This window comes from Misgurnus anguillicaudatus, chromosome 1, assembly GCF_027580225.2.
Source record: "Misgurnus anguillicaudatus chromosome 1, ASM2758022v2, whole genome shotgun sequence".
NCBI lineage: Eukaryota > Metazoa > Chordata > Actinopteri > Cypriniformes > Cobitidae > Misgurnus > Misgurnus anguillicaudatus.
The window spans coordinates 16132460-16147020 of NC_073337.2; the positions used below are offsets into that span (position 1 = coordinate 16132460).

The 14561-nt window shown below is 36.4% G+C and overlaps 1 protein-coding gene across 2 annotated transcripts in view; it reads right to left on the reverse strand.

Annotated features, from left to right (window-relative positions):
- LOC129432171 (thyrotropin-releasing hormone-degrading ectoenzyme) overlaps positions 1–14561 on the reverse strand; it is a 125725-nt gene that overhangs the window by 35135 nt on the left and 76029 nt on the right. For both annotated transcript variants that reach the window (XM_055190393.2, XM_055190392.2), the window contains 2 exons: positions 7548–7613; positions 5441–5628 (listed from right to left, as the gene is read on the reverse strand). In XM_055190393.2, coding sequence (XP_055046368.1) covers positions 5441–5628; positions 7548–7613 — 254 coding nt within the window. The remainder of the gene's footprint in view (positions 1–5440; positions 5629–7547; positions 7614–14561) is intronic.

Below are 14561 nucleotides of genomic sequence, written 5' to 3' on the forward strand. Positions count from 1 at the left end.
GATATGTATTTAATTTGGACACGTGATTCAAATCATGCAGATCGCTTAGAAGACATGTATAATTTATTACCTATTCAAGCCATCACACTTATAATTTCAGTGACGTGATTGTCAAAATACTCAAAATGTGACTCTGCATTTAATACATCTAGTGAGTAGTGAACACCCAGAGCAGTGGGCGGCAATTAACTCCAGCACCCATCGGTCGCTTCCTGCCAGCTGTGAGGATTGGACCTTTGGGTTAAATGCCTGACTTGAAATATTAGGCCAGGACTGCCTTAGTATGAGAATAACAAGTTTGGTTACTATACAATTATTTTGGCTTTAGTGAATGAGGATGAATCATTAGATGTGTTCAATGGAAAATGACAGGTACCGACTATTCCAGAAAATCCTTTTTAGAGTGATGGTGACTCAAACCTCAAATCATTCAGTAAGATGATACGTCTCATTTAATATATCATAATTGTGTCTCAATGTGCTTCAATAAGGACAGTTAAACAATAAACAACTTTTAATTACGGCAGCAACGCTGCTAAAAACAGCCGAGACCGTAAAGTAAAGTTGAAGAAGTTCATCGAAAACAAGTGCACATTTGGGAACACATTAAGCATAAAATAAAGCATTATGAAGCCTGCTGGAAACACTATTTAAAAAAACATGCTTGTTAGAGGCCTATAGAGAGAGATGTTGTGTGATACTTTACTGTATATGATCACTTTTACAATTCTTATGAATTTTAGTGATAACAGAGGCATCTGTGTGTGTTAAAATAAAATCACACACGGATACATTTACATAAATCTGTGTTCAACAATCTGTGAACGAACAAGAGAAGAAAGCAAAAGAAAATGAAAGTTCTCCACAGGCCGATCATTTGGTGGGGTTCGTTTATGAAAGCGTCTGTTATCATTGTTATTTACATCCCTCAGGAAGTTTTGGTTTAACTCTTGGCCCAGAGTTTTAGTTTCAGTTGGGTGTCATATAATGTTAATTAGACAATATATTTTGGTTTCAATTTTAGATAGCATACATAATGTGTACTATCATTTCATAAAAAATAATGGGATTTAAAACATGGTGTTTCACATGATATAAAAGCAAAAACAGCAATATACACTCTTAACTCTTTCACCGCCAGCGTTTTTTTTAAAAGTTGCCAGCCAGCGCCAGCGTTTTTCATGATTTTCACCAAAGTTTAATGCCTTCCAGAAAATATTCTTCTTTAAATATATGAACATTCAATATACCAAATGAAAGAACAGACCCTCTGCTTTCAAACAAAAAACCCGTTTCATCCTACCTTCAGTGGTTCTTTTGTAATCAGCTTTTGAATATGGGTAGGTTTCTGCAAAAACACCACATTTTGAGCAAAAAGCAGAGATAAATCCATTATTGTGACGGACTTTTCATAGAGATCCCATTCAGAGCGATCTTTAAAACAGACACGGACATGCAGCCGCTTGCTATAGGGCAATACTTCCGGGTTTAAAAAGTCTACCTGGTGGATAATAGCGGTATTGCGGAAAGCCGGAAATACTCGTCATTGGCCGTCATTGGTTTTCTCTTGATTGACGAGATAATTTGTCAATGGCAGCGAAAGAGTTAATATATATATATAAAACTATATATAAAAATATGAGTGTAAAAATATGTTAACTAATATTTTTTAAATTTTAAGGCAACCAAGTAACTTACTTTTTTAAGTTGAACCAACTTTTATATAGTCTTTTTTATCTATATATTGTCAATATATACTTACAATTTTGAGTTTTGAAAATGCTTGAAAAATCTTAGTTCATTTCATATAAACATATTAAAAACAGTACATGTTGTAAGGAATACCCATAATCCTTTGTGCCTGAATATATTGATTATTTATGCTTTTTCACAGAATAAGAACTCACAAGAACCATAACTACTTAAATAATATTTGATAAAATTAGGTTTAAGCTATTACATTTTTTTTTGTAAATTATCATTTTTTGATGTCACCTTTCAGGTTATCAGTGTTTACCCTGTTCAGCAAATTTTTTGTATTTCTATCCTTCCACAGTACTGACAATGCATGTCAAAAACACAGTTTCTGTCGATAATTAAGTTTATTCAATAACTAACTTATACATTTTGTGTTATAATACAATTTATAACACTGAAACTGATATAATTATAAATTAATTAAAAATAGAATAGCTTTGAACTCAGTCAACTGAATTTACAGATGTAACAGCACCAACAGTGGTTCATACCAATAAGATTTTAAAGCTGGAACTTTTCCTTTTATTAAAAATATTGTCTTGGTAACACTTTAGTTTTGGGAACACAGATTAATTATTAACTACGACTTCACCCTTAATTAACTCCTAATTTACTGCTAATGAATAGCTAATAAAGTAGTTGTTGTTATAGCAGTAAGATTATATGAATGTAGAATATGGTGCAGAATAAGGCATTAATATGTGCTTTATGACTAAAACTTCAAGCAATTAATAAATTGCAATGAACCTTAAAAAAATACCTCAACAGATGTGGTCTGAAATGGATTCACATTTAAAATTCACTGTAATTAAACCCCATCCACCCTTATTCTCTCTCTCTCTCTCTCTCTCTTTCTCTCTCTCTCTCTGAAGTCACTGGTTGTGAGATCTCAGTTTGACTGTCGGTGTTGGTGAAATAACATCCCTGAATCTTTTTAGGGACTATTGGCTTCAGTGGCCCATAATGAGCCACTAGGGACTGAACAGTTCAGCATGTGTGATGTGCCGGAAGATTTTCACACTTTTAGCCAACACCACTTTTACTTTTGTTCTTTGTAGGCTTGCATTATACCTAACCATCCAGAGACTCTTTGAAACCTCTATGAGATTCATGTGGCAATGTGCAACAGACGACGATGATGCTGGCAGGATAGGCTGGATAAAAATAACATGTTACCTTGGGTAACACAGTAAGGATATTAACCGCTACCTATAAAGTCCTATAAATACAGTATTGTGCAAAAGTCTTATGCCACCACCAGCTTTGAGGAAGTATGTACACAAAACCTATAAAGAACAATGTGAACTCTTTTGATAAGATTGAAGTCTTTAAATAATACGTTTAGAAATTAGGGTTTCATTTAAATTTTCACATTGTAGCAAAACCAGCATGTATTTCAATCACAGTGGCATTGAAGAAATGTCTTTTCACTGTGCAGCTAGGTTTGGATCTCTCCAGCTGAACTGCAAATCCTCTATGAGCTTTAATCACTTAAAGCAGGGTGCATGAAACATACGGGGTGTGAAATACATTCAAACTGACCTCCTCTTTTACCTTTTGTTGATGCCAATGTTTCTGTCAGCACATTTTTGTTAGGCCCTCGAAGCCTTCGCCGAAGTGTTACACCTTTAACATTTCTAGTAGTGCCAACTTCTCCTGCACTCTGGCAGGTTGTTTGCATATAAGCTAAAAATACGCATTGAGGGTTGAAACCAGACAGATATAAACATCAGATGGGTCACTGTGTAGGGCTAGTGGCAAAAATGAAAGAAGTGAAGGATTGTGAATATTGCATCCACAAATAGTATGACAAATCAGAAATTTCTTGAGGAAAGAAAATTAGAAGAGCTCAGATGCAAAAGCCGCTTAATGCCACCTTCTGTAAAAAGAGATAATGATATTGACCGAATCGTCAAAACACACAGTATCCGTTCATCAAATACTTTTGCTTTAAATCTACTTAATCCTGTTTTATCTTTGGAGGTATAGCAAATTTAAGTGATTTTAACGAAAAATATTTTTTGCCTGGAGGAAGATCCCACTGAGTGGAATGGAATACGACCGTGGATCACATTCAATCGGGTCCCTTGTGAGTACATCCCCTAACCTGGCAGCCACAAGCCATATTTTTGGGCCATTTTGCCTTTATTGATAGACAGTAGTAATTGAAAGGCTACAGGGAAGTACAGGGTGGAGAGAGGGGTATGGGATCGACAAAGGACCTCGAGCCGGGATTCGAACTCGGATCGAAGTGGAGGTTTTTGCCAAAAAGTTTGCAAGCACTTGAATGGTTTTGCAGTTTTGTTAAATATCAATGAAATTACTGGGGTACGGTTACTAAAGTACTGTTACTACAGTGGCATTTATGAAAAAAAGGCAATAGGGATGCATAACGATAAATCTCAAGTAATCTATAGCAGAATAAAAGTTTTGTTTACATCATTTGTGTTTGAACTGTGTATAATAATTATGTATATATAAATATTCAAACATGCATGTATAATTTTAAGAAAAAAAAATTAAGTATTTATATATAATATAAATTCAGCCCAGTCTCACGAAATTTTGTTATATATTCACGTAATTTTTGGATTCTTTTTCGTGATATTATCACAAAATTATCACAAATTTGCGAATTTTTTCGTGATCGTATAACGAATTTCTGTTTTCGTGTGATTATCACGTATTGGTTACTCAACTGTTTTGTCCTATTTTCTTACCATTGTCGCTTAGGTTTAGGGTTAGATTTACATAAAATGACATTCCTACCCAAACCCAACTTTAACCCTAATTTTTTTTATAAACTAATATATAAAGTGACACTCTAATGCAAGCACCAAATCTTACCCTAAACTGAAGTGACAATGGTTTAAAAATAGGAAAAGTAACCCATACGTGATAATCACACAAAAACAGGAAATCGTTATACGATCACAAAAAAACGCGGAAAATCGTTATAATATCACAAAAAAAGAATAAAAAATGTATGTGACTATATCATGAAACCTCGTGAGATTGGATAGTATAAATTATACATAAATATACAAATGTATATACACATTTCTTAAATATATACATGCATGTGTGTGCATTTATCTAAACAAAGTTATTATAGACCATTTCAAATGATGTAAACAACACTGGTCCAGAAACACTTCCTGTTACAGTTTGTGACAGTATTTTTTTATTTCACAAATATCATTACCTTTTAAGATGTTTGTTTAACTTTGGTTAATTCAGGTTTATATGTTCCGTTTGTTTATTTTATCCCAACATTTATCTAGTGTTAAAAAACTGAAACAGGAAGTGCTTCTGGACCAGTGTTGTTTACATCTTTTGAAATGGTCTATACACAGTTCACGCACACATATATGGTGTAAACAAAAACTTTTATTCTGCTATAGATTAATCGCAATTAATCGTTATGCATCCCTATAAGGCATTTTTTTTTAATTACTGACTAATAACTAATATTAGATAAAAGAACCTAATAAAAAAATGTACAAGAAAAAAAATCAGATGTACTTCGGCGTCTGAACTCAACTATTCCCTAACAACGTTGGCTCTCTCTACGATTTCTCAGTTGCATGAGGTGACAGGCTCACGAAAATAATCTTAAGCGGTTAAATTACTGAAATTGTTTCCGTTTTACTGTCGTAACATCATGTTTATGGTGGACTACCTTTTGTTGAAGAGCTCAGGATCTCTGATCTTGGCATCTGTGTCATATATAAAGTGCTCCTGGGAGATGGTGACAGTGTTGTCAAGACTGTCATTCTTGCTGATGGTGACCACAGGGTAGCCCATCTGCAGTGTCCAGCGGTCCATGACCTCTGTAATGTTGATGTCTTTCCCTTCCCTCTGCATGGCCTGTGACACAAAATATCAAACACCAAAATACATCACAAACATGTCACCATCAAGACAGTAATACAGCTCAGAGTATACTGTAGGGTGCAAAGAAACTGGATTATACCGCAATAGAGCTGAATTTGTTTAGAGACCGCCAACTCTCTGAATGGTTGTGTCCTCTCAGCAAGGACACTACAGAAAAAAATAAACTGCTTGATCCGAAACAAATCTTTCAGCTTAAATCTAAAGTGTCATTGCATACTTATATGTGGATTTAGACATTACACCTTTAATGTATGACTATACTAATGTAAAAAAGTAAATAAAACCCAGCCTGGATGTTTAATTAAAAACCCAAAGTAAATATAAAAGCAATTAAACCCCACTCTTCTCTTAAACTGCACACGTGGGAACATCACAGGCTGGCTATTTCTAGTTTATCTAATAAGGAATGAAGCTTGTAAAGAAGCAGAATTGGATTTATAAGTTTGATTCTGAAGTTGCTCTTCCTCTTCTAAAGACCTGAAGCATAAAACCACAACACACGGCTCATAAATGGAAACTGCTAGTAATGTTTTGTCCCTTAGGGGAAATATATTACACTGTCGCTCTTCAACCTTTTTATAAACTACCATAAAGGACATGGCATAGTGGACAACCATCAGTTTTTTATAGAAATAGTTTTCAAAGGATCTCCGAGCTGCCTAACTAAAGAGCATCATCAAAGACATCAAAGACACATTATCAGCACACTCCAGCTGGTGTGAAGCAGAAACAAAGACTCTCTTGCTTTCTCCAAACATCAACCTGTCCAGATCAATGGAGCATGTTCGGCATTATAACTTACATAACTATAACATCTATGCTTGTGATAGCTGACACTTTGAGATGAGCACTGAGAGAACTACATGTCAATTTAAAGGGACACTCCACTTTAAAAAAAAAAAAAAAAAAATATATATATATATATATATATATATATATATATAATATATATATATATATATATATATATATATATATATATATATATATATATATATATATATATATATATACTCATTTTTGAGCTCCCCTAGAGTTAAACATTTGATTTTTACCGTTTTGGAATCCTTTCAGCCAATCTCCGGGTCTGGCGCTACCACTTTTAGCATAGTTTAGCATAATCCATTGAATCTGATTAGACCATTAGCATTACGCTAAAAATAACCAAAGAGTTTCGATATTTTTCCTATTTAAAACTTGACTCTTCTGTAGTTACATCGTGTACTAAGACCAACGGAAAATTAAGAGTTGCATTTTCTAGACAGATATGGCTAGAACTATACTCTCATTCTGGCGTAATAATAAAGGACTTTGCTGCCGTACCACAGCTGCAGGAGGCGCAATGTTATTACGCAGTGCCCGAAAATAGTCCCCTGCCATTGAAAGTTACACTAAGGGGACTATTTTCGGCTGCTGCGTAATATAATTTTTTTTTTTTTGCGTAATGCTAATGGTCTAATCAGATTCAATGGATTATGCTAAGCTATGCTAAAAGTGGTACCGCCACACCCGGAGATAAGCTGAATGGATTCCAAAAAGGTAAAAATTTAATGTTTACCATTTTGAAAATGAGCATATTTTCAAAAAGAAGTTGTGTGTCCCTTTAACTATATCCCACTCAATATTTATTTAAAACCTTGTGTTGATGTAAGTGTTAATCAGAATAGGTTTATGATGTCTATGAGCAGTTATATAATGTCCTCTGATCTATATGAAGTGTGTGAATCTATATGATATCTGCCTGTAGGAGATGTGCTGGCTAAATGTAAGTAGGTTATACACACAGAATTTTACTTCTCAACCAATGCTCACTGACTACGGTTATAATGCCTGTCTGTGAATAAAGCTCTTACGCAGAAATGGTACAGAGGACTGAATGTGTAAAATCTTACCTCTGACAATTTGTTCCACAAGTCATCTCTCGCTGCGTTTCCGTACATGTGCGTCATCAAGTAATCCTGCAAAGACACAGAGACGCGAATCAACAAAAGCCACACATTACCTTTAAACTGAGCTTTTACCTTATCCGTTTAAAAATTGGAAAAGAATCCAACTGGATTTAAAATGGCTCAGGAACCGTAAACAGAGGCAAACAAAAACAGAAATAGAATTTTTCTACTCTGAATGTACCATGGTACAGTGATGGTATCAGTTGGAAATACCATGTATTGTATTTACCATGTATTGTATTATATGCCATGATTTCAGCAGTAACAACATAAACAAATGGCTTTCGTGGAACAAACTTAAATTCCGGTAAACCCTGTAAAAGTCCTTTTAAAGTAGTTTATTTCTGATAACAAGCTAAATAAACAACAAGTAGGTGACCTTAGTTCAAAACATAGCTAAAGCGTATCAAAAACTATACTGGGCTAACGTTACTGGTAAAATGTGTACTATATAATGTACACAATCTTAACTACAGATTGGCTGCCAAATCTCCCATCACTTAGCAGTAATCCATGATCGCCGTCTCCCCTCGTCTTTGGAAAACCAAAACATTTGTTATTTCCGATGAAGTATTTCTTCCAGAGTTTAGTTTAGCCACTGCCAGACCATTAAACAAACAGAGACCGGAGGTTAAGTTCTGCCCAGATGTGTAAACGCAACACATTCTCACTTCCCAAGGCGTCAAAATCTGAAGCATGGTTAAACGCCTTCAGCGTCAGTATGAAGACGCAAAGGGTGCCCCTATGCGTCACTATATCGACGAAATGGGAACTCCGTTGCTTTCATGCTAATCCCTCAGCATCGGATATAGACGAAAGGGAATCCCGGAAGGTGATGCCGTCACGTTATGCGACAATCGGCAGGATCATGCCGCTTCTGGACGGTAACTACTCAATTTTTTTCCAATTTTTAAACCATTGTCGCTTCGGGTTGGGGTTAGACTTGGGGTTTGGATGTCAGTTTGTTTATACTTTTTGTCTTCTGATTTTTAAGCCACTGTTGCTTGGGGTTAGAGTTCGGGTTTGGGTTAGGATGTCTGTATTGGTTTATACTTTTTGTCTTCTGATTTTTAAACCATTTTCGCTTGGGGTTAGGGTTAGAGTTGGGTTTGGGTAAGGATGTAATTTTATGTAACAGAAAGTCGTTCTAACCCCAACACCAAGCAACAATGGTAAAAAATTTGGAACAAAAATTGAGAAGTTACCGTCCAGAAGCGGCATGATCCTGCCGATTGTCGCATAACGTGACGGCATCACCTTCCGGGATTCCCTTTCGTCTATATCCGACGCTGAGGGATTAGCATGAAAGCAACGGAGTTCCCATTTCGTCGATATAGTGACGCATAGGGGCACCCTTCGCATCTTCATACTGACGCTGAAGGCGTTGGAACATGCTTCAGATTTTGATGCCTTGGGGAGTGAGAATGGGTTGGTAAACGCAACAACGCGCATGCATCCGATGAAACCGTATACAATGATGTTTACATGCTGTTCCTAGGTAGTGACCAGCAGGCATTAGTACAATACACGTATAAACTAATTACGGCATTAGCATGGTACAATCCTGTTTTTACTAGTGAGTTTTACAAGAAAGCAAACACTTGAGCAATGGGCCTAATAAATTATAAAGCTATGGTGGATCATATTTAATGTAGTCTTAACTAAATGTCTCCACATCAAAGATCATTGATTTATGCACAGAAATTGGGGTGCTCTGTAATGTTGGGTGATACTGAAGTTATATCACCCGCTGGTGTTCAGTTTACTGATAAAGGACTCTCTGCACTGATGCCAAACTCTACATTAGACACTTGTGGGCAGTCGTAGCCCATGTAAAATTACAGAAAAACAGTATTTTTGTATTACAGAAAATTTCTGCCAGACCAAACAGTATTTTTGTAATACGGAAAATTTCTGTAATTTATTGTGCCTGTAATTTTACTGTATTTTTCCAGCATCTCAGCTGCCGAAATTGTAAATTTTTTACACTGTTAATGTAAAATGACATAAAAACAGTATTTTTGTATTACAGAAAATTTCTGTAATTTATTGTGCCCGTTATTTTTTTACAGTTTTTTTACAATGTTAGAAATTTGGGCTTGTAACCTAAGAGGTCATGGCCGACAGGTTGCGACTGAGGTCCCTTGAGCAAGCCACCTTAAAGGCAGGATAGGCAGGGATTATCTAAAAAACTTTACAAATTTGATATACCAATACATAAGTAAAATGTAAGTACTCTGAAAAAGTTAATTATTTCCATTCGGGACGAAACAAATGAGTGGCTTGCGGGACTATCACTCTCTCTCGCGACCAAGGCACCACCCCTGTTGCTATGGGATCTGCCCAGACATGCGCACACCCGATTGATTTGCACTCTAGGAAGAGCAAAAGTACGGCAGAGAAAAAGCATTCAGAACTCACAGTACCTACATATGCAGTCAGCGAAGGGAAAAAAGGAATAAACGAAGAAATCAAACGAGAGTAAATATCGCGTGGCTTTTCCTCGAGTCGACGATGCGGTAGCGGTATTGTCTCCGGAGTGTAGTCCTCATCAGAGTCAACAATGTTTTCATCACGGAAACTCTTACATGCAAAACACTGTATATGTTATGAATCTTCCACGAAATTCACCTTCATAACAGTGTGGTAATAAAAAAACTTGTATCAATGCAACCTGTTTTTAGCTTTGTCTTATAAATATAACTAGCTCGTTTGTTACCAAATCAAACAAAATATATTTTAAACTTTACCAGTATTGATATGCTAGCTTGATAGTGAGTACTTAAAGCTATCGTATTTGTTTATATTCATAGTGATAAAGTTAGGTGTATTATTACATGTGATTCTGACATGATGTTACTACATGCGCCGCGCTCTTTCCTCTCCGCTCGTCTCAGGTAAATGCTGCTTCCAGCAGAGCCGGTCAGCGTTGGGCGTTCATGTGTTTGGGGCATGGCTTTAGAAGAAACCCAGAAGGGAGGGAGTGGAGTGAATGGAAAAATTAGCTTTGTTTAAAACAGTCGTGAGAGGTCTACAGACATTCAATTTTTATACTCTCTTTTTCAGAGTACTTACAATTTACTTATGTAAGGGTATATAAAGACAAATTTGGAAAAAAGTGTTTTAGAATTTTTTTAGACTTAAACCTACCTACTCTGCCTTTAAGCCTAATTGCTCCATGTGATAGCTGACAACTGCTCCCGTGTTTGTTCGCTACTCACTGAGATGGGTTAAATGCAGAGTATGGGTTATCATACATTGGCAAATATGTCACTTTCATTATCAGTGTCTCTGTTCTGTCCTGCAGTCTGAGTGATACATGTGGCAGTGACATGAATAAAGAGTCTGATCCTTGAGTGCACATTTATAATTCATCCAATAAGAAAATCTGTATGGGACGTCTTTTCCCTTCAGTATGAGATTCCTTGATAACACTCGAGTGCCCGTGAAAGATAAACCCGTCAACTGTAATCCGCTCCCTGTTGCTGGAGTCATAAGCTCCTGCTGTACAAACAATGATTCTGCACAACTACAGAGTCTGAAAGCATCAGACAGTCCAGCTGTCTGCTTACTGTACCGCTTACAGACTGACATTTGAGTCTGGATCATAACCATGTTTACATTGTCATCAGTGGAGACTTAAACTGCATGCACACCGCCAGTGACTACCGTAGCAACGGCAGATCGACACAAAAAATTGTCATATTAGGTGACCTTTTAAAGCATAATAAAAGTGGTCTATACACTTTCTGGATTACTTTCCAATGATTCAGAAACTTTATGTGAGGAACAGAATGATTTGAGGAGCTATTCACTTAAAAATCGTGTTCATTTCAACAGAAGCTTGCCGATTTCTGGAGACACCATAGACAGCTACCGTTGGTGACAGGAAGTGGGACAGTAATACGACAAAGTTGAGAACAGTTCAGCTGTATGCAAATGAAGAGCGACTTGCAGAAGCGCCAACCAATGAGAATGAAGCAGTGGCGTTCACGTCCTTTGTTATTTACTGAGAGGACAGTTACTTATTTGTCCATAGGACAACCAAAATTAGAAATGCTTCATTGAAAGAGACTAGCGACACACATCGACAAAGTCGCTAGCTATGTGCATGCACAGTAAGTCTTAAAGGTGCTGTGTGTGTAGATTTTAGCCGCATCTAGTGGTAAGATTGTGAATTGCAACAAACGACTCAGTCCATAGCTCACGATATGCATAGAGAAGCTACGGTAGCTGCCACAGGACAAATGTGTCATCATCTGAGACAATGTAGTTTCAAAACATGCTTTTTAGAGCAGTTTTTCCAACATTGTGGTACAAAATGGCAACTTCCACATACGAGGACCCACAGTGTAAATAAAAACGGCTCATTCTAAAACATAACAGTTGATTCTGTAAGGTCTTTACACACCACTGAAAATATAGTTATGCATATTATATTGCATTTCTGTCAAGAGATCCTCCTAAATGTTACACAGTACACCTTAAAGGCCAAATGATCGTGTGGATAAATCCAGCCTCTGATTGGCCCGTCACAGTGTGTCATCATTATTTTGACACAGATGTCTTCTGCTCTCTGCCACAGCAAGAGGGAAAGAGTAAAAATAAATCAATCTTGTACTAAAGACCGCAAGGTAATCTGAACATACTGTACAGTCAGGGGCATTGGAGCGGAGCTAATAATAGACATTAATTACAGAAGCCATGCTGAGTGGGGGATGTCACAGAAATTTATCTGAAAAATTACCACAATGTCATATCATGTTAATAAACGTTCATCCACAAACTTTAACAACCGAAAATATTTAGGTTTGCTGTTGAGTCAAGTATAGCTTGTGCTCCCTCATCTCTAGTGAGATTTAGAAACAATAGCTGTTGCGCTGAAAAGTGACACTGTTCTAATCAAACTGACAATTCAGATACTTTTCAAATAATGAGATTCTTTGAAATGAAAAGCAGAAAAGTGTTACATAGAGCCAGGGACGGCACAAGTTTTGCCCAACTTTTGCCCAACTTTCCTACAGTGTTTGTCACTTTTACTGTCGCCTTCAAATCTAGCCTTGAAAATGCATACTTTCCCCCAAGACACGAAGGACAGAATGAATGGATCCCTTACAGCCTCGCCTAACCCGAGACTCACTGCGAACTGGTGACGACTGGATGTTACTTTAAACTTTTAAAACCTTAGTACTCCAAGTAGGGGGGAGCGGGGAGAAAGTAAAATTTTTCAGAAAAACTTAATTTAAAAGATAATGTTTAAAGGGGGTCGCACACCGGGGATTTGAGCAACTTCCTGAGTCAAAGCTGGATGGCGCGGACAGGCGCCACCTGGCGGCGCCGGTGTGCGTATACTCATAGAAAACAATGTGTTTGATTATTTTAGAACGGCGCGCCGCTGCGCTGAGCTGCGCGGCCGGTGTGCGACCCCCTTTAGACTGTTTTTGCTGTGGTCAATAACTTAGAAGTGTGGGTTATCAATATCAGATTGTACTTTGTACAAATGTAGAACGACTTCGGTATAATTTATAATTTCACTTTCAACATAAGTTGCGCATTGTTACTTTCAACCCCGTCAGTTGAAACGAAAGTAACACAACAGTAAAAGATTGTTTTTTTGTGTTACTCTTGTTTTTATTAAATATACATCACTATGACCTTGTTTATATGTAACTGGAAACATGTAGTCATTTATCTTTGCAAAAATTATTACATTTTAATTTTAAATTTCCGTTTCATTATATTTCAAAAGTGACCCAACATCACAAGCTTAAATACTTGATAATAAAAATGTTTCAACAATATAAACATTTAATTAATATAATTTCTTAAAATAATGCAACAGTATGAGCAGCAGAACAAAAGTAACAAGTGTTACTTTCATCCCTACATGAACTCCTGACATTAGAACCTGATTTGCTTTAATACAAAAAAAAAAAACCTCTGAGATGGCAAACTTTAGGATGCGTAATAGCACTAAATAACCTGTAAAGTACTGTTACACATGAAATGAGAAACACAAAATTTATTTAGAGAAAATATTTTACATGAGCTTCAGTAATTTACATTTCATGCTCGAATAAAGCTTTCCGGACCTACCCGTGGGAAACGATAACAAAATAACGCAATATGTGGCAGCTCCAACAAGGGTTTCGTGTTGAACATGCCAATATAGTTTGGAATGCAAATGTAGTCAGGGCTTTGAGAAAATTGCTTTGTCCCTCATTACTTTTGCTTCATTTCTTTGGTCGTTTTACTTTTGAAAAATCAATGTGGCGTTTAACGAATTCTGCCAACAAACCTGAGGCTGGAATTAAGCTAATTAAAATCGAAAGTTTTTGATAAATGTATAATACTTGCCGAGATTGTTTGGTTAATATTATCATCTCATTTTTGATAGAGGATGTGTTTAGCGGCCTTTCCATCTGAGCTTTTCATATGTATGAGGATGTTTTTTTGATACACTCTTGTGTAGTTTTTATCTACGGCAATACATCACATTCTGGATCTGTCTTTGTTTTTTTAAATTCAGAAACATCTCTACTATGTCCCAATGACAGGACTGATGGGTGGGAACAGCTGGTGACCCAACTATGAAATCCTCCATAGACTAGACTGTCTCATTTTGTTTTGACCTTCGAAGGCCACGACTTTAAAGGATCAAGCCTCAGATTTGGGATGCAGCTGTTGTTTTATTAGCTTGTCGCAATGGATCATGGGATTGATTTTGGCCATGAGAAGGTGCACAATGCTGCTGTCTACAGTACCTGCAACACTCTCTCCTACACTGTAAAAAGTAAACGTTGGATCAACTTAAAAAAAATACTTTAATTGGTAACATGTAATTTAAATTTTAATTTGAAAGTGTTTAAATATTTTAGATGTTACCAATCATTTTTAAAGTTGATCCAACTTTTACTTTTTAAAGAGCACCTATTTCATTGCTAAAAAAAGTGATTT